This window comes from Peromyscus eremicus, chromosome 1 (assembly GCF_949786415.1).
Source record: "Peromyscus eremicus chromosome 1, PerEre_H2_v1, whole genome shotgun sequence".
Taxonomy (NCBI): domain Eukaryota; kingdom Metazoa; phylum Chordata; class Mammalia; order Rodentia; family Cricetidae; genus Peromyscus; species Peromyscus eremicus.
This window is the reverse complement of record NC_081416.1, coordinates 161484735-161505768: the sequence shown is the minus strand read 5'-3', so window position 1 is coordinate 161505768 and position 21034 is coordinate 161484735. Positions and strand designations below refer to the sequence as shown.

General features: G+C 46.5%; 2 protein-coding genes and 1 pseudogene across 3 annotated transcripts; 1 reads left to right on the top strand and 2 right to left on the bottom strand.

Annotated features, from left to right (window-relative positions):
- Positions 1 to 1395: 1395 nt before the first annotated feature.
- LOC131922559 (protein SAAL1-like) lies at positions 1396 to 11966 on the bottom strand. 2 transcript variants are annotated; one of them, XR_009382311.1, is made up of 6 exons: positions 11396 to 11966; positions 9677 to 9790; positions 8369 to 8452; positions 5148 to 5254; positions 3559 to 3829; positions 1396 to 2100 (listed from the first exon to the last, which is right to left on the bottom strand). XR_009382311.1 is itself a non-coding variant. In XM_059277384.1 (4 exons), exons 1-4 carry the CDS (start codon positions 11528 to 11530, stop codon positions 5174 to 5176), a joined length of 414 nt encoding a protein of 137 aa, XP_059133367.1. In that variant the 5' UTR covers positions 11531 to 11966; the 3' UTR covers positions 4121 to 5173. The 2 variants fall into 2 exon arrangements, 1 of the variants encoding a protein (XP_059133367.1); XM_059277384.1 differs by lacking the exons at positions 1396 to 2100; positions 3559 to 3829 and having other exon boundaries at positions 4121 to 5254.
- Positions 11967 to 15596: 3630 nt separating this feature from the next.
- LOC131925648 (pyrroline-5-carboxylate reductase 1, mitochondrial-like) lies at positions 15597 to 16498 on the top strand (annotated as a pseudogene).
- A 953-nt stretch (positions 16499 to 17451) lies between these two features.
- On the bottom strand, positions 17452 to 20256 carry LOC131922539 (serum amyloid A-3 protein-like). The gene is made up of 3 exons (XM_059277361.1): positions 20064 to 20256; positions 18068 to 18206; positions 17452 to 17714 (listed from the first exon to the last, which is right to left on the bottom strand). The coding sequence occupies exons 1-3, from the start codon at positions 20239 to 20241 to the stop codon at positions 17576 to 17578; spliced, it is 456 nt and encodes a 151-aa protein (XP_059133344.1). The 5' UTR covers positions 20242 to 20256; the 3' UTR covers positions 17452 to 17575.
- Between the last annotated feature and the right edge of the window lie 778 nt (positions 20257 to 21034).

The window sequence follows — 21034 nt, the reverse complement described above, 5'->3', positions numbered from 1 at the left end:
AGTCCCAAGGCATTCCCAAAGCATATCCACAAGGTCACACATACCCATGAAATAGGACAGTTTACTATGAAATGTTACTCAACGGGAGGGTTGAAAATACTATGACATAGCTGGGCGGTGGTAGTATATACCTTTAATCCCAGCACTTGGGAGGCAGAGGCAGGCAGATCTCAGTGACCCATTTACCTGTTCTACATGGAGTGTCAGTTCTTATTCCTGGGCAGGTGGCTCTACACTCAGTTCCTAGGTGCCAGATCCCATGGTAAAGCTCTCTATCGTTTAATCCACACAATCAAAACTTAAAAGAGACAAAGTACCTCACCAAGATCATTAGTGGGGAGATACACCCAGGCTGAGCGGCCACCCTCCCAGGACAAGCTCTTGTCTGCTCTGTCACTCTGTAGCGGTCAGTAGTCAGATCCAGACACAAAAATGAAAGCGAGACAACCACAAATCGAGTGTGTCCCGAACTTTTCAGCAAACGACAGATGTGAAAACACTGCCTCACGCTCAGACTGTTCTAATGTCAATGTTTGGCTGAAGAGGATTTTATTTTCTTTGTCTTGGAAAATAAATTCACGTGACGTGGGCCAGGAATACTTGTTGGGAAATAACGATTGTGGTAACTTGCCCTAGACAGGGAGACGAGGACATGATGGCAGCCATGCCAGTTCTTGGCATCTGCTTGCCTTGAGATATGCTCTGGGCTATATTTCAGCCACCATGTAGTGACGAAGGCAGAAAGTGAAGGGAGAGCTCTCTCCCATTACCTCAATGCAGTCTCACATTTAGCGTCAGCCAACACACCCCAAACCCAGGTGCTGCCTTGTTTCCCTGACAACCACTTCAGTCTACCAGGGCAGGTCATATCCACGTCATGGGTAGGTACGACAGAATGTGTGCTTCTCTGGCTTGGTGTAAATGGGGGGAAAGAAAGAGGTCACTTATTCAGTATGTCTAACACCATTCCACACTGGATTTACCCAAGATGTTCCTGCAAACTGCTCAGAAATCAATCTCATGTCCACGTTCTGCTCAAACAAATCCTTCATCATTTATTACCAATACAACATAAAGGCTCACAAATAACAATCTAGTAACATGGCTTAAATAACACCATCATTTGTTATAACTGACATTAGTGCTTGACTTTCTCTTACCATAGCTCTTTAAAAATAATTTTTAAAAGTGGGCGGACGGAAGGAGTGGCACACACACCTTTAATCCCAACACTTAGAAGGCAAAGAAAGGAAGGCAGATCTCTAAGGTCTTTGCCAGCCTGGTCGACCTGGTCTAGCATGTTCCAGGCTAGCTAGGGTTAAAAAGTAAGACCCTGTTTCCAAAAAAAGAAAGGAAAAGAAAAAAAGTGCATGACTCTTTTGGGTAATATTCTTTTAAAATTACAGATAATGTATTTCCAGTTATGAGTCAGTATATATAAGTTTAGAATAGAAAATATCAAATAAATACTGGAAAAATACTTTAAATTGAGCTCAACTCAGATATGGGCAATTTTATTTAAAACTCTAGTTTGAATTTTCAATGTTTATTACATATGTCAACAAAAACAATGTCATTGTTCTAAGTCTTAACTCGGTAATTTCTAGATGGCCTCAGACAAGTGTAAATAGTACTGAACTCCAGTTCACAATATTATCTGTCCTCATGGAGCAAAGCGTCTGCCCCCAAAAGATCTGCCACAGTAGAAAACGATTCCCTGATGCACTAACATCACAAACACCACTGTGTATGCACTGAACACCACATGGCAGTGAGCAGTCCCATGCTCGGGCCACGGAACCATGACCAACTTCTCCCAAGAGATGACTTTGGTTGACAAACTGAGGTCATAGAGCCACAAGAGCCAAGAGCCAAGTGCCAAGGTGGAGATGGTGGCAAGAGCAGCTGCAGCAGCATGGCAGGTTCTGTTCCTGGCATGGTTTGGGGTATCCCTTTTCCTTCTGTGGCAAAGTCCTATGAAGATTCCGGAGCAGGATTCCACTTGGTCAAAATGATACCATGTCCCGACAGATCTCCCACTAGGCCTGCTGTGACCAGAGGAACCGGTCACACTTCTCAAGCATGGCTTGTATCAGCGCTCTGAAATTCCACAGAAGGAACAAGCAAATTCAGTTGTCCTAGTTCATTCTTAATAGCAAAGCAAAAACTCTAAAGACTAAAGAGGACTCAACACACTGTGATAAAAGACACAGGCTGAAACCAGCAGAGTGGGCTGGGAACATCATCATTCGGGAACTGGAATGTTGCCAGGCATAGATGAGGTCTCAGGTTCAATGCCCAGTATTGGGAAAAAAGAAAGTGATCAACAAAATGAACAAGCAATCTGGAATGGGAGAAAGTACATACAAATCCTACCTGGTAAGAGGCATCTAGATATTTAGAATATGGTGGAATTCCACAGCTAAACTAGCAACCTGACTCTAAAATGGGCAATAGACTTAGCTATTTCTCCAAGGATGATTTCAAAGCTGGTAAGCACAAATATTCATTCAGCATCACTACCAGTTGAGAAGCTCTTCTCAAATCTAAAACCTCTGAAACCTGGAACACTTCCGTTCCCAGGTCTATTAGCTATGGGATACTCAACCTATATTGTTATCATTCTACTTTGATGAGGCATCAGGGATGTTCCAACTCCACAAAAAGTCGAATGATGGTTGTCAGGGGTTAGAGAATGAAGGCCTGTTTAATAGCTCTGGCCCATCAATTCAGAGGAAAATAGACTAGAAACTGGCTGCACAGCAACCTGCACACACTGAAACACTAAATGCTCTAGACAGCAAATTTCACATGGATTTGCTTTCTTTTTCTTTTCTTTTCCTTTTTTTAAGACAGGTAGTCAATGCTATACAGTCCAGGCTGGCCTTGAACTGCTGATCCTCCTGTCTCAGCCTCCCCAGAGCTGAGATTACAGGTGTGTGCCATCACACTTGCCTATGGTTTGTTGTTGTTGTTGTTTTGTTTTTTTTCTACAACATCTATTTTACCACAAATAGAAAAAGAAAAACTTGAGTAAAATAAGTGTGTGTGTGTGTGTGTGTGTGTGTGTGTGTGTGTGTGTGTGTGTGTAACATTTAAGTAAATAGTTTTGCTTTGTGTTTTAAACTGGATATTGAATTCAGGGCTTCATGCATGATAAATAAATGCTCTGCCATTGAGCCACATGCCCCGCCTCTTCTCACTTTTGAGATGGGATTTCACCAAATCCCCTGTGTCTTTGAACTCATGGTTCTCCTGCCCTGGCCTACTAGGCAGCAAGCTCACAGACCTGTATCAATACCATTCTTAGAGAACTGAGGATGCATGGTAGTGGGGCACTCACACTAAGCTGAAGAGTACCTTGATCATGCTGATGAGTAAAATTTTACTTTGGCCTCTTTATTTACACCATAATCAGCAAATGTGTATCAGTCTCCTTATGTGCTAGTGAGGGGTTGAGACTACATGATCTCTGCACTCCCATCTACCTACTGCTGAAAGTCTGTGCAAGCCTACATGTGCAGGCACCACAGACAGTGTACGGCAGGCTGGCATTACCTCTGTCTTCTCTCAGCGATCCTCAGGATGTCACAGGTTCTGGTAAACTTTGCCGACAACTCAAGGGCTAGACCACATTCCTGTAGCAGTGACCAAGCCCGATCTGGGCCCATGGCCTTAGCTAACAAGAGTGCCACATTCTCCACATTGATGGGGGCAGGCCCATCACTGAGGCTCCCATTCAGTGACTCCTGAGGAGTTGGCCTCATGCTCTTGTTCTGTAGTAGATGTAGGAGAAGCTTCCATTCTTCCAAGGTCTCAGGGATCCACCCTGCACGCAGAAACACAGCGCATACAGGCTCCATACATGAAACGTGAGAACTGTAAGAACACTAAAGACCAAACAAAGACATTCAAGAACAGAGTCTCTTCACCTCAGCATAAACCTTCTGAACACACAGAATTAAAATCATCCTCAAGCTTCCTGGATATGCAACAAGGAACAAAACAGAATCAACCTCCACACTCCTGCAGCAATCAGGTTATAAAGGCTTACATAGATGAACAAATCACTACTTATGAATCATGTTAGGTATATGAGAGCATGTGTGCAGGTGTCCACAGAAGCCAAAAAAGGGTGTTAAAGTCCATGGAACTAGGATTATAGGCAAGTATGATCCACCCAACATGGGGTGATGGGAACCACTCTGGCCTTCTGCAAGAACACCAAGTGCTCTTCCCTGCTCAGCCATCTTGCCAGCTCTCTGTAGCATGAATCTTAACAGTTCTTATTAATAAGATCAAACTCGAGGCCAGTTATGGGGTGAACACTGGAAGATCAGAGAGACAGAACAAGCCACAGCTACCTCACCTTGCCAACTTCTCGGCTGGTCTTGTTTCCTCAGACTGGAAGCCTCTGTGTCCTCATATCCGAATGGGTCTCAGCTAAACTGTGCTGCTCAAAACCTAAAAGCTTAACCAGCCAAATGCTTAACCAGCCAAATGCTTAACCAGCCAAATGCTTCTAGTTTCTGGTCTTCACGCCTTATATATCTTTCCTTTCTACCATCACTCCCTGGGATTAAAGGCTGCTTTCTGGGATTAAAGGCGTGTGTCACCATGCCTGGCCATTTTCAATGTGGCCTTGAACTCACAGAGATCCAGAGGGATTTCTACCTCTGGAGTGCTAGGATTAAAGGTGTGTGTGCCACCACTTTCTAGCCTTTGTATGTATTGGCTGTCTGTTCTCTGACCCCAGATAAATTTATTAGGGTACACAATATTTTGGGGAACACAATACCACCACAGCCCTCTTTTTCTTTTTTTTTTAAGACTCATTCTAGCTGCTGAACAGAAAGAGCTTTAAAGTGGGCAAGAATGAAAGGCAGATGTCCAGTTCTGAGACTACCTATCCCAAGTTATCTCACTGACAACAGCATGTGAAAACATGGAGTATAGTGCTTAAAACGGTAAGCAGTTGTTAAATAGAAACGAAGCCATAATATACCGAAGACTAGGCAAGGCCCCACAGTTTTAACAGTTATCTAAACTATGTAGACAACCTCTAAAATGTTCAAATTTGCTTACTGAAAAGTGAGGAGAGACTTCCAGAACACCACAATGAGGAGTTACATTTGGAATTTACATACCATTGTCCCCTTCCATCAGGCTTATGTCATTCAGATACATAATGTTGGTGAAGGCCTCCCTCCTCCTCTCCAGCTCCAGACAGAGTGTCAGATATCCAGGCCAGAAACTTAAAGGGAACAAAGTTGATAAAAGGAGTAAGTCTGAGACTCGGCTCTTTATCTATTACGTGTGTCTCAAAGGAGGAGTAAAGGCCAAGAGTAGAGCGTGCATGTTCACAAACTACAGTCACCTAACACACACTGACAATCACGCATCATGTACACAGCACACAGAGACAGACACGGCAGGAAAGCTCGGGGCACTGCACTGCTCACGGAGTGCACTGCACACAGAGACAGACAGGAAAGCTCGGGGCACTGCACTGCTCACGGAGTGCACTGCACACAGAGACAGACAAGAAAGCTCGGGACACTGCACTGCTCACAGAGTGTACTGTACACAGAGACAGACACGGTAGAAAAGCTTGGGGCACTGCACTGCTCACAGAGTGCACTGCACACAGAGACAGACACAGCAGTAAAGCTCAGGACACTGCACTGCTCACGGAGTGTACTGCACACAGAGACAGACAGGAAAGCTCGGGGCACTGCACTGCTCACAGAGTGTACTGCACACAGAGACAGACACAGCAGTAAAGCTTGGGGCACTGCACTGCTCATGGAGTGCACTGCACACAGAGACAGACAGGAAAGCTCAGGACACTGCACTGCTCACAGAGTGCACTGCACCCAGAGACAGACAGAAAAGCTCGGGACACTGCACTGCTCACAGAGTGCACTGCACACAGAGACAGACACGGCAGGAAAGCCCGGGACACTGCAATGCTCATGGAGTGCACTGCATATAGAGACAGACACGGCAGGAAAGCTTGGGACACTGCACTGCTCACGGAGTGCACTGCGCACAGAGACAGACAGGAAAGCTCGGGACACTGCACTGCTCACAGAGTGCACTGCACACAGAGACAAACAGGAAAGCTTGGGACACTGCACTGCTAACAGAGTGCACTGCACACAGAGACAGACACGGCAGGAAAGCCCGGGACACTGCACTGCTCACATAGTGCACTGCACACAGAGACAGACCGGCAGTAAAGCTTGGGACACTGCACTGCTCACAGAGTGCACTGCACACAGAGATAGACAAAGCAGGAAAGCTTGGGACACTGCACTGCTCACGGAGTGCACTGCACACAGAGACAGACAGTAAAGCTTGGGACACTGCACTGCTCACAGAGTGCACTGCACACAGAGACAGACAGGAAAGCTCGGGGCACTGCACTGCTTACAGAGTGCACTGCACACAGAGGCAGACAGGAAAACTTGGGGCACTGCACTGCTTACGGAGTGCACTGCACACAGAGACAGACAGGAAAGCTCGGGATACTGCAATGCTCACGGAGTGCACTGCACACAGAGACAGGCAGGAAAGCTTGGGACACTGCACTGCTCACGGAGATCACTGCACACAGAGACAGACAGGAAAATCTCGGGACACTGCACTGCTCACAGAGTGCACTGCACACAGAGACAAACAGGAAAGCTTGGGACACTGCACTGCTCACAGAGTGCACTGTACACAGAGACAGACACGGCAGGAAAGCCTGGGACACTGCACTGCTCACGGAGATCACTGCACACAGAGACAGACCGGCAGTAAAGCTTGGGACACTGCACTGCTCACAGAGTGCACTGCACACAGAGACAGACACAGCAGGAAAGCTTGGGACACTGCACTGCTCACGGAGTGTACTGCACACAAAGACAGACAGTAAAGCTTAGGACACTGCACTGCTCACAGAGTGCACTGCACACAGAGACAGACACAGCAGTAAAGCTCAGGACACTGCACTGCTCACGGAGTGCACTGCACACAGAGACAGACAGGAAAGCTCGGGACACTGCACTGCTCACAGAGTGCACTGCACCCAGAGACAGACACAGCAGTAAAGCTCGGGGCACTGCACTGCTCATGGAGTGCACTGCACACAGAGACAGACAGGAAAGCTCAGGACACTGCACTGCTCACAGAGTGCACTGCACCCAGAGACAGACAGAAAAGCTTGGGACACTGCACTGCTCACAGAGTGCACTGCACACAGAGACAGACACGGCAGGAAAGCCCGGGACACTGCAATGCTCATGGAGTGCACTGCATATAGAGACAGACACGGCAGGAAAGCTTGGGACACTGCACTGTTCACGGAGTGCACTGCACACAGAGACAGACACAGCAGGAAAGCTTGGGACACTGCACTGCTCACGGAGTGTACTGCACACAAAGACAGACAGTAAAGCTTGGGACACTGCACTGCTCACAGAGTGCACTGCACACAGAGACAGACAGGAAAGCTCGGGGCACTACACTGCTTACAGAGTGCACTGCACACAGAGGCAGACAGGAAAACTCGGGGCACTGCACTGCTTACGGAGTGCACTGCACACAGAGACAGACAGGAAAGCTCGGGATACTGCACTGATCACGGAGTGCACTGCACACAGAGACAGACAGGAAAGCTCGGGATACTGCACTGATCACGGAGTGCACTGCACACAGAGACAGGCAGGAAAGCTTGGGACACTGCACTGCTCACGGAGATCACTGCACACAGAGACAGACAGGAAAGCTCGGGACACTGCAATGCTCACAGAGTGCACTGCACACAGAGACAGGCAGGAAAGCTTGGGACACTGCACTGCTCACAGAGTTCCAGCTGTTGCTCTGGGGAGCTTGCCTCTCAGCAATGACCACAAGGCAGAAAAGTGCCACACTGAGTAACAGACTGAAAGGGAAGGGAAGGCCAGAAATGGTGGCATGCTGGTGAGCCGGGATGCAGACCACCCTCAACCAGGAAGAGCATGCAGGTAGATTGTACACCAGAGTTCTCACAATCAGACTGTGGGAGTCCTGACCAGCAACAACTTTAAGACGTTGTTAGGCAATGGAGGGCTTTGTGAATAAAAAGAACAATGAACTGAGAAATAAACAGCGGGTCTAGGCACTGTTTCTGGTTCTGTCACTTATTAGCAGCCTAGTATGGTTATGCCTATCTGGTTTCCACACAGCTGTTAAATTATTGCTCTCCCTAATCTAATCCAAATCTAAAATTCTACATATCTAGTCATTTCAAGGAGTATGTTACCTAAGAATGTCCAATAAGTATTTTTACATCCATTTATTTGCATAAGCAAAACTAGAGAGAAGAACTGTACACACTTACTCTTAATCGGGGGCACCTGGATTTGGCCAGCACTCCCATGAATATGTCAGGAGCCTTAAATTCTTGGAGAAATAAAGCCACATCCTACAAACAAAAATGATTAGCAATTTAGATGCTGCATACTGCTCAAGCTCCAGAGCTCAGACAACCCTAAAAGTTTAATTTCCTGCTTGCTTCCTTTCATTCACAGGGGAAAATCAAAGGTCAGGAACAGTGTCAAAAAGACACAGTAAGCCAGGAAGTGGTGGTGCCCACCTTTAATCCCATAAGCACATGGGAAGCAGAGACAGGTGATCTCTGTTAAGTCTGAGGCCTGCCTGGTCTACAGAGTGAGTTCCAGAACAGCCAGGGCTACACAGAGAAACCTTGTCTTGAAAAATACAAAACAAAAAACCCAACCAAATAAAAAGACAAACGTACCAGAAGAGCCTTCGTGGTACTCGGTCCCAAGACAGTAGAACAAACCCATAAACAAATCTAACCCTGACTGAGACACAACTGAGAATAGCCTTCCTTTTATTCTGCACCGAATACATCTTTTCTGTCCATCCAGAATTCTCATTAAGTTATCCAAACACATTTGCCGACTGCCAGATTTAAGTTACAAGCTGGGGGTGAGAAAGGGGAATGGGGAAGGAGTCAACTCCTAAATCCTACCCTGTAAGAACCTAAAACTGAGATAAGTGCTACTGAGTTACGTCCAATATCGGGACTTGGGTTTCCAAAATCCTTAAAAAAAAAAAAAAATTAAGTGCACGTGCGTGTGCGCGGGGGGGGGTGGGGGATGGTAATTAACAGAAAAAAAATTCTGTTCACAAAGTAACTACAGTAGCCTGGAACTTTCTCCCTGGAGATTTTGTTCCACCCATATCACCTAGAGGGGCATACCACACAGATGAACCTAGAGTGGACATGTGACCCCAAAGAGATGGCTCTCACCTAGGAATGTAAGGTACAAAAGCTAAATCTGTTAGCTGTGGGGTATGCCAACTATAAAACACACACTACATAATGAAGTTTTAGTCGATGATGACTACATATATATGTATGTCGGTGGCCCCATGAAATTATACTGCCTAGTGATGTCATAGCTATCTTAGTTCACATTTATGTTAAATACACTATGCTGTCCATAGGATGAAACTGCATATATGTTCAAGGCACAATTTTGACATTAATAGCTCCTGGGACTTCATACCCTGAACCACAAACTGGAATGACTATAGTCCCTTGAACAGTGAAGGAATGAATCTTTTTAAAACCTCTTCACTCTTGAGTCTTTTCAGAATTTCACTTCCATCCTCATACCTCATCCATGGACATATCCCCGACTCTGCAAATTTCATTCTCCATTTCTTCAGCAAGCTCCATCTGCTGCTCATCATCATCTGAGTCGGACTTGTCACTTTCAAGTGTGACAATCTTCAGAAACATAAACAAAAAAAAGATCAGTTAAAATACTCAGAGTTCTCCAAGTAATATTATCACTTAGAAGTCTCCAAGAGAGTATCCCTGAAGCATTTCCTCTGGCAAAATAGTTTCTAAAACCTAGAGCCTTGGATAGATCTACACGTTCTATATTCGTGGAGTAAACAGTGTCTGTAGGCAACAGAAAAACACAGGAATGAAATGTCAACGATAAACTTTCGCTTTCAAACAGTTTAGGATTAGTGTAGAAAAGACAAGGAAACTGAGTCACAATAGAGAAGGCGGACTTAGCTGAACTGGTGAAGAGCTATGGGAGGAAAAACGAAGGACCTGTTCCTGGGAGAAGAAAGACATTTCTCTTAAAAGAAGAAAGTGAACTCTCATGGAAGGGCAGGACTCTGTCCTGGAAATGAGATGAGCATTCAGAGGTGCATTCAAGAGTTCAGAAAGCACCGCACACGTCTGGAGATAGTCAACAGACTGCTGGTGACAGAACACAACGGTAAGTAAAAGGAGGCTGAAGGGGTGCGACCAGCCTTGGAGCCCCAGTTAAGAAACAGAAATATCTCTCTCTCTCTCTCTCTCTCTCTCTCTCTCTCTCTCTCTCTCTCTCTCTCTCTCTCATCTTTTTTTAATGTAAAGCTGTTCTGTCTGCATGTAGTCTCCATAGTCTGTCTGGTGATTGCAGAAGATGGAAGTGGGCGTGGGATCCCCTGGAACTGGAATTACAGATGGTTTTGAATCACCCTGTGGGTGCTGGGAACTGAACTCTGGTCTTTTGTAAGAGCAGCCAGTGTTCTTAAGTGCCGAACCACCCACCCCTCCAGAATTCTGTCTCCAGACCCTGAGAGAGAATGATTAGTCTATCGCCTCTCCAGGAATCAAGTTTTCTCTTATGAGCAACAAAAGTATCCTTTAAGGCTGGCAGTGGTGGCACAAGCCTTTGATCCCAGCACTGGGGAGGCAGAGGTAGAAGATCTCTGTGAGTTCGAGGCCAGCCTGGTCTACAGAGTGAGTTCCAGGAAAGGTGCAAAGCTGTTACACAGAGAAACCCTGTCTCGAAAAACATATATATATACATACACACATATATATATATACATATATATATCCCTTAAAAGTAATGACCATGAAAACTGTTTTGACCACTATGTAGAAAATGGCTCCAAAAAATAACAAAACCAAAAACAGGAGTTGGCGGTATGGAAGGCAGTATACAGAAAAATCTGACAGTTCCTGTAAACCAAACACATTTTAAGCACTCTACTGTCATGATAATCTCAGTCTACATAAAAACTTGTGTACGACAATACTGGTTATCCTATTTTATACAAAGTGTGAAAGAAACCGAGGCTCTGGGTTAACTAGCACGCTTCCAGCATGAGATGAGCTCGTGTCTCGGAGATCAGGGCTGTCTGACTCCAAACTATGCACTCCACTGTGACAAGAGCCGACGGAACAGGAATGGCAGGGTCTTGACTTCAGAAGTGACAATGGGGCTGGGAAGCAAAATCCCAGTGAAGTATGTGCGTGGCGGTGCTCTGGGAAGTTAGGAATTGGCACCGCGAACCCGGAGGGCGCCTGCGCGAGTCTCCCCACCTGGATGAGCCCGCTGAGGGCGCTGAAGAGCCAGAGCTTGCTGTAGACCGTGCTCCCAATGCAGTCTCCCCCGGCCGGGTCCTCCTGGTCCTCCTGATCGCAGCTAGGCGGCGGAGGCGACGGGTTACGGTCCATGCTGGCGTGCGGGAGCCACGCCAGAAGCCCAGAGGAGGCGAGAGGACGTGCCAGAGAGCCCGACGCACCCAGCGCGGCTCCGCACAGCGCCCCCTGCCGTCAGATTCCTGCAGAACGGGTGGGAATGTCCCCCAAAGTGTCCCCCCAGGACCAGGCACATCAGCATTACCTTTGTCTGGACCGAAGAGGGGAAGGGAAGAGGGAAAAAAAAAAAGAGGAGGAAGAGGAGGATGGAGATGCTTGGACGTGGGACTTCAATACAAGCTGAATCTGGATGAAGAACCGAATATATAAAACAAAACTTTTACGTCTAGAAGAAACTGTAAAGAACATTTAATGACCTCAGAGATAGGAAGCGTTTTCTTAAAATACACAGGAGCCTAATGTGAGAAACTGCCACATTTCTCAGACTGGGGAGATGGCTCAGCGGTTAAGAGCACTCACTGGTCTAACAGAGGATCCGGTTCCTGTTCCAGCCTCCACATGGCAGCTCACACACCTCTGTAGCTCCTGTTCCCCGGGGGATCCGATGCTGCCTTCGGGCCTCTGCTGGCACCAGACATGCACAGACACACATACAGGGGAAACACATAAAAAATTAATTGCTACATTTCTATCATTCTGCATAAGGCTCAGCTGGACATGGTAGCTCACACCTGTGACCTCAGCACCTGAGAGGCTGAGGAAGGGCGTTGTCACAAATTTAAGGCAGTCTGTGCTTCACAACGAGACGCTATCTAATGATGATATGTACCTCTTCAAATTGGGGAAAAACCAGTCTATAAATAACATAGGCTCAGGATCAAGAATTACAAAATCTTATAACTAATAACCCAGTAAGAAAGAGACAACTCATTAAGAAAACAGAACATAGAAATAGGCAATTCACAAAAGAGGAGACAAAACTGAAGGGACTGTTAAAAGGATCTCCAAGTCCAGTTTATGTAAAATGCATGAAGGTCGGGGACAGAGCTCAGTGGAAGAGCACACATGTGCCAACTATGCCCGAGGCCCTGGGTTCAGTCCCCATTCACAAAGATACGTACATTCCATGGAGATGTAAATTTAGATCAGTGTAAGTTACCACTTTGCATCTCCACAGCTGAAATCTGACCACTCCGAGTATAAACAGGATGGCGGAGAGGGGAGAATTTCACACACTGAAGAGAGACTTCACCTGAGCACAGATACTTTGCAGGGCAGTGTGATCAAAGCTACTTGATTTCAAGAATGGTGACCTATTTTTTAAGGCTTGAAATGTGTCCTACCTGCACATTTTTAAAGACACAGACAAGGCTAGGACAAAAGAAAAACTACCAGAGGCCATTATATAGACCAAATATTGGCATTGTTTCGTGAAACCTTTGTTTCTGTTGCACACAAAACGCCAAGTGTTTCACAGAGCTTCTGTCTTGTTACACACACACCACACATACACACCACACATCACATATATCACACACACATACATCAAACACACCACATATCACATATACACCACATACACACCAAATACACATGCATACACCACACACCACACACACACTCACCACATACACCACTCACACACATACATCACACACCACACACATACACTCACACACACTGTACAAATCTGTACACATACACACACACACTCACACACACTGGGCAAGGGGAGGAGTATATTTAACAACTGCCATGTTGAGGTACATCAGCCATCTTTATTACATCATCTTACATTTCAGCATCCACTTGTGGGGTTTTATTCTTTGTTTGACTCTTTGTTTGAACAGGGTCAAGCTACATAGCCCAGGCTAGCCTGCTACTCACCATCCTCAGGCCACCACCTCCAGCAGCTAGGATTGTAGGCACGTGCCATCATGCCCGGCAACTCCAGGTGAAGTTTTGTTTTGGGTTTTGTGGGTTTTGAATTCTTTTCTCTGTGGGTCACACTGCTACACTGATGTTTACATACATGCTTTGTGAATTTTCTTTTCTCTTAGAATCCTAGGGGCAGGAAATTGGATTAATTGTGGCTCTTGTTTATGGTATCTTCTGATTTGTCATTACCCAACCAAGCTTTCCTGGTCCTTCTCTCTCTCAGAATTACTTTCTATAACCAGAAAGTAGTTATTCTTTTCTCTCTTTTCTTTTTCCCAACACCCCTTTCTGTTGTCCTTGAATGAAAACACAGGTCAATTCATGCTTCTCTGGTTACTCACAGGAAATCAACAACCTTGCATGATTTTAAACCATGAGCTTGAAGACTTAGTTGAATTAACCATGAGGACTGCAGACCTTGGGGCCACATAACGGGATTGGGATTTCCCGCTCTCTTAGAGTGTGTTTTCTCTTCTTTCCTAATTCAGCTCATGCTGAATAGGCTCTGTAGGTTGGGGACGGTGACTTTGTTTTCTTGTCCGTGTTCTTCCGCACACAGATCACCAGCTGCTCTTTCTGACCCCTCCTGGAAGGAGAAGGGGCAGGCAGAAGTGAGAGGCAGGAAAGGAAGAAAAAGTTGTACCCATGACAATTTCATAAGATGGTTCTGTGTCCTCTGGGCCTAACAGGTATTTTTGTTGTTGTTGTTTTTTCAAGACAGGCTTTCTCTGTGTAGCTTTGGAGCCTGTCCTGGAACTCACTCTATAGACCAGGCTGGCCTCGAACTCAGAGATCCTCCTGCCTTTGCTTCCCAAGTGCTAGGATTAAAGGTGTGCACCACCACTGCACAGCCCCTAACAGGTATTTTAGCTGACACCATCCCCCATCTCGTGTGTGTGTGTGTGTGTGTGTGTGTGTGTGTGTTCTCTGTTGTTTTCTTTCCAAGCTGTTAGAGATTGAACCTAGGTAGGCGAGGACTCAACTGCTGAGATACACTGCCAGCCTATGAAAGTGGGTTACAAAACGCCAACTTCAATACAGTTGCTAGTTATAGCAAATCATTAAGAAGGTGGGGTCTAGCTTCAAACTAGCTGTGTGACTTGGATGTGTGATTTAAGCTGTCTGTGCCCCAAGTTGCCAGGGGGGTGGTAATTAAAGTTTAAGGATCCAGTGGGATAGGAAAATAAAGAATTGAGAACAGTGGTCACCTGGTGGCGCATGGCTGTCAATCAAGGCTTTCATCGATTACCTAGTGTCGGAGCAGGAGGTGAGATACACTCATTAAAACGCTGACATGGACAAACTGATTTTCAAGAAGGCCTGGACAGAGTGCTATGGGGACATAGGATTTAGGTTGTGGATCTGCTATGCTGCAGGTGAGATTCCCTCCTAATCTAGAGCAGGGAGTGAGGAAAGAGCCAGGAGAAACAGCTTTGAAATATTGTTTGGGCAGGGGAAGTTTTTTATCAGCTGAAAGGAAAGGACAAGCAACACCAGTGTTTGGTGAGTCAGTTCAGGACAAGCTGGAGTTTCACCAGCCACCTGAGATGTCCTTTCCCGCATGCCTAGTGGGATCACTGGTAGAGGATCAAGTGCCTGGAAGGAGGCACAGGATGTCTGGGACCAGCTGGTCCCCACAGAAAGGACAGACAACCACCTGTGAGTGGATCACAGGAAGGGGGCCATGGCTAAGCCAGCTGACCTTGGAACCAGGCAGAGTGAAGGTCCCACAGTTCTCAGTTCCAGAGAAAGCTGAGAGGTGGAGGTCTAGAATCCACCCTGTTTTGGGCTGGTACCTGAGGACAAATGGAGGTCCCCAGTTATAAGTGATGTTCCCTTCCTGGCTGAACCTTTAGGCTGGCCTTTCTGTGGGCAAGGGTCTGCTATTGGGATAGTCTGTGTGTTTTTGAGCTAGAAAGTCCCAGGGCAGAAACTTCAAGCAAGGAGAGAAGAAAGTGAAGAACTGAGTCAGCCAGGTGGTGTGCGTGTGAAGGGGTTGACGTGGGAACATGCCCTGAGTCTGGAAGTTAAAGTCTGCCTGGGCAACATATCAAGCTACTATCTTTAAAAAAAAAAAATGGAACTTGGAATGTTGACTCTCACGCATTATCCCAGCACTTGAGAAGCTCGAGTGGAAGATTAAGAGTTCAAGGCTAACCTGGACTACATACCCTGCTATAAGAAAAAGAGAAAAAAAGCAGAGGACTTCATAGCAGCAGGTGTTCTGGTTGCTCACAAGATAATGGCCAGCTCCCCGGCCATGGACCAAGCCACAGTCTCTGCCCTCTGGAGGATGGGGGTGAACCTGACACCCCACAACAAAGAGACAGTGTGCCACAGTGATGTGCTCTTCCTGGCTGTGAAGCACGTATCATCCATTCATCCTGATGAAGTTGGTGCTGACATTGAGGTCAGGCACATCATGGTGCTCTCTGTGGCAGATGCCATCATCAACTCCATTGAAAAGAAGCTGACAGCTTCCAAAGTCATCCACTGTGTGGCTGACACCCCAGTTGCTGTGCAGGAGGGGCTTACTGTGCATGCCACATGCACTCATGCTCAGGTGGAGGATGGCCAGCTCAGAGAGTGGCTTCTGGACAGAAGTGGAGGGAGAGTTGACCAATGCTGTCACAGGGCTCAGTTGTCACAGGGCTCAGTGGCAGTGGCCCTGCCTATGCTTTCAAGCCCTAGATGCTCTGGCTGATGATTGGTGTGAAAATGGGGCTTTCAAGGGGCCTGACAGTCTGCCTTGGGGCCCAGGCCCTCCTGGGGGCAGCCAAGATGCTACTAGACTCAGAACAGCATCCTTGGCAGCTCAAGGATGGTGTCTGCTCTCCTGGTGGGGCCACCATCCAGGCCTTGTGTGTGCTGCAAAGTGGAGGCTTTTTGCTCCCTGCTTATCAACGCTGTGGAGGCCTCCTGCATCTGCACACGGGAGCTGCAGACCATGGCTGGTCAGGAAACCCTCTCCTCTGCTGTCTTCCAAAAGACTTACTGGACAAGGTGAAACTGGACCCCTCTGCTGGGGCCTCTCTGTCTTCTTCCGCCTATGTTAAGGCCTACAGATTGGCCTCAACAGACAAGAATTTATATGTATATTATTAATACAAACTAGTTTACACCTCAGCAAAGGAGTGGATAAGAGATTCAAGAACTCCTGGGACTAGGCCACCGAAGCAAGGAAGGGACCAACAGGAGACCAGAATTGGAGGAGGCAGCTAATGACAGAGGACACAGCTGCCCAGACAGAAAGGGACTTCCTGAGCCAGCGTGACCCAGGGAAGGCTATGGTTGGGTAAAGGAACAACATGGAATATCTGAGCCCCAGTTTCCAAGATTGGAGAATCTTCAGGGATTGTGTAAAGGGAGCAGCCCCAGGCTATACCTGGAGCCTGGAGCTGGTCACTGCTGGAGTCAGTCCATCATAGGTCAGCATACTTTTGCTTTTTGATAATTTCTTACAGGTTGTAGGGAGGGAGGTGCCAAAGATTTCTATCCCAGAGACATATGGCAGAATATGTTGTCTTCTCACCAGAATTAATTTTACAAAATAGGAGTGACTTGCCTTTGCGGGGGGCTTAACATCATCTATAGAAACATCTAGATCTGAGGCTTTCTTTGTGAAGCATCAATCTCTTAAAACAATTACAGGATGGCTTTGATTTTATCTTCAGTCTTTGTAAGTTATATTTTGCTAAGCAAGAATTTATTGGTTTTTTTTTTTAAGGAAGGACATGGGGTTGGAAGGAAGGGCCTCATGCATGCTAGGCAATCACTCTGTTATTAGGCTATATCCTCAGCCCAGAATGTATTGGTTTTTATCTAGTTTTTAACTTCATAACCAAAACAGTACACAGCTCTTTCTTGCTATCTGCCTGTGTTTGAGGGGATACATAATACATGTTTTGGTCCATGTATGGACATATAGAGTTATACTCCAATTCCTATCTTTTCATATCTTCCTTTAAAAAACAAAAACAGTGGTGTTTCTTGGTCATTCCCATGGCCCACAATCCTCAATATGACTACCCTGTGTTCTTTCAAATGACAGTGACAAGTTACATTTCACAAGTATTTATTCAACATTTTGGGGTGCTTAGGGATCCAGAGTTTAGGAACTAATTCAAGTCAGTAATTGCCTCTTTGGGGTCTGCATGGCTGGGAACAACATGAAGAGAAAACTCAGTATTTACTAGGCAGGCCAGCAGGTCGGAAGTGGTTGGGGTCTCTACCACTCCGACCCCATTCATTGGCAAGCTGGTCAGCTCTTGAGTCCTCTGCTCCACGTCCTGTGAACCTCTGAATACCCTCTCTGGCATCACTGCAATCAAGACAGACAAGAAGAAGACCCATAACCAAGCTGATGGCAATGGCCCCACCCTCTGGACTCCCTTCTTCAAGAGATGGCTGTAAGAGGAGCCTAAGAACACCAGGGAAGGAGAGGATGGTACTGATCCCACCTAAGTAAACACCTGCTCAGCCCAGGAAGTCACCCTCATGCTGGATGAGCAGCACCAGGAGAGAGAGGGTGGGGTAGCATGCATCATTGCCAACCACTCCCAGTACTATGCACAGAAAAGAGGACGGTTAATGGGCAGTGTGCACAGGATGCAGAGGAGAGACCCTCCTGACTGTCCAGAGCAGTCAAGCTCTGCTCACCGAGACCTCTGTTACCTGATCACTTTAGCAGCCCAGGCTCCTCCTGGTCCCCTTTGGGCAGCATCATAGTTCCCTCTAGCATGGAAGTATTTGTCTGAGTTTTTCCAATTGGCCTCCTTCATGTCAGAGTAAGCCCGCCACATGTCTCTAGTCCCTGGAGAGTTAGGAGAATGAGGAGGAAGATTGCATTTAGGCAAAAGAGAGAGTTAAAACTTCCGTCCAACTCATCCCAATGACTTTGGCCTTTCACAAGCCACAGAAATGTTGCTGGCTTGAAAAGAATAGTTCTTACTTCCCCATGCCTTGCAAGGAGAAGTGCTTTTGGGACAAGTTTTATTCTGGGGGATTCCTGTCTTAACTCTGTTGCTGTTCGTCTTTGGCTGCTCCAAAAGCATATAGAGGAGAGATGCTCTCTAGGGGATGTTCATCATGTGATGATGAAGCTCTCTCTGAAATGGCCCAGGGAAACGTCTGTCTATGGTGTGAGACATGAGGCCTCTTCCCTTCCTCTGCTCCCCTCTCTTCTTCTTCCATTTCTTTCCTTTCTCTTATGTTCTCTTCCTTTAGAGACAGCATGCATCTCTATATAACCCTGGCCAGCCTGAAACTCACAATCCTTCTGCCTCAGCCTCCCAAGTGCTACAATCACCACTGCAGCCACAGATCTCTCCTAGCACAGGCCATGGGAGAAACTGCTCTCCGGGCAGAGTGAGTGCAGTTCTGCTCTGACTCCACGGAATGTCCAGGATCTATTGCAACTTGAGCTGTTCTTAGCTCTCCATCAGCGGAGACAACAGTGAGTTCTCTGATACAGGCAGAAACAAGCTGGATGATCAGAGACTGTAGGTGGCAAAGGGCACACTAGGTTTGAAAGATCTACATCCTCTCCAAGAACAGGGAAGAGTATTAGCCACCTTGGTGGTTATGTAGAAAACCTGAGAAAATGAACGTGGGATGTTCATGGAAGATGCTCAATTTATCATCTCATTTCTCTGCTTCTCAGGAAGGTACCACAAACAGCAAAAGGTGTAAACTAAGGGCAGCTGTGGTGAGCTGTGCACTGAAGGACAGATCCAGCTAACATTAAATGGGAAATATCTTCAAAAGTGACAAGTTAGGAGAAAAGGGAAAGCCCAATATCTAGGTTCATTTAATTTTTATTGTGCTGTGGCTGATGGGATGTATTTCCCTTGGTGACAGTTTCTTGTCCATGTCTCAGCCCCAGAAGACCTATATTCCAGGTAAGCAAGTCACTGTCTTCTGTGGGTGGCAGAGGATCTGGAGCGTCCTTCACAGGCAGCTGCCTTCCTCAACCCATGACCTGCTGCTTCTCAGGTCAACAGTGAGTGTGTGCTCATGAAGTCCTCTCTCTGTCTGGGGAGCTGTGTCGTGGATTATGAGGAGCGGGCCAACCTGGGCTAACCTCTGTTCTTCCAGAGGTTTTTGTTGTTGTTAGATAGCTTGTTATGCTTTTTGTGCCTCGGTTTCCTTAAAAGATAGATGTGGCACTACACCACAAGATTAATTTAAAAACTAATTCATTTCCACACATATTGAACAATGCCTTTTCATTATGTGAAAAGTTCAATTAGCCTTGGCTGCTGTCACTGTGGACTGGGGACTGCACTGGTTCTCCTGTGCCTGGCCTAGAACACTAACACTACCCTTGGGATGTACTTCAATTCACAGTCACCAGACATAGATGTGAACTGCCACAAGGGGGCAGCAGATCCCCTCTTCTGTTGGCGAATCTGCACCTTTCAAATACAGATTGTTCCTGCACTCCTGTGGGAAAGCTGCTGTACAAACATTACGTGATCTCAGGCTTGGGATCCTCACAGAAAAAGGTAAACACTGACCAGAAGAGTTCAGAACTACATGGGAAGAGCAACGCAGCTTGTCTACTCATGGAGACTTCACAAGCACGTTATCCCTTAACGTGGTGGTCCCTGCTCTGGTAAATACTTGGAACTCACAAATACAACCGCCTGTCCCCATCCTTTGCCCTTACCTTGACCAGCCTCTTTCATGAACTGGAACCATCTTTGGCTGTCAACTCCCAGCACCAAGAAGCAAAAAATGATGGCAATGGATGACTTCATCCTGCTGTAGGGCCGGGAAAACACAAGGATGAATATGCCATTTCTTGGGGCGGTAGATGCTTCTGTAATGTTGAGCTGTCCTTTCATGCCAGTAACCAATCCCTCTGGATTTTATACATAAACCCACACACGTGTAGAGGTGGATGATATAAGTGGATTCCAGGGAGCCATCTAGCTCCCCATTTCCACATGTTTCATTAGACTCCTACTGACTGAGAGTTTGCAAATGGACCATTAGCATAAAGCACATTGCATTCCAATCTTGCCAGCCAAAACCCAACTGTATAGGAAGTTTCCAGAGAGGCGTGTAGGGGCTTTATAGCCATCATAGACCTCTGCAGTCTATCTGTAGAGGGCTGACTCCACCCTCCCCTGAATTCACACAGAAGCATACAACAAATCTCCATGATAAAAATATCACCTCCAGTGAATTCTAATCCATCCGGTAGATTCAGGAGAGACAGAGCAGGAAAACACAACAAGTGAATGCTGGCGGGGAAAAGAATCTGCAAAGAGCAAATGTTGGAAAGTTCTGACAACTCACCCTGGGCTGTCAGTTCCTGCTGAGACCTCTGGTGAGTGGCTTGTGTCACTTGTTGAGGAGATGTGGCTGGGGTTATCTATATATACTGTCACTTGGCTAGTGGAGCAAAATCCCCTTTTTCATCTTGCATAATTCCACTTGGCCATCATTTATCTTTCAGAACATAAAGATTTCTCTTTACACAGGTCTGCTTTTCCCAGATTGCACAATTTGGCCATTTTCAGGAATGTGGCAAGTTAGGATTTTCAGAGTCTTCCCCGTCCTGACTGGGAATAATCACAATGAGTACTTTCCATCCAATCATGTAGTGCCAGTTTCTAAGGGAGGGATGTTAAT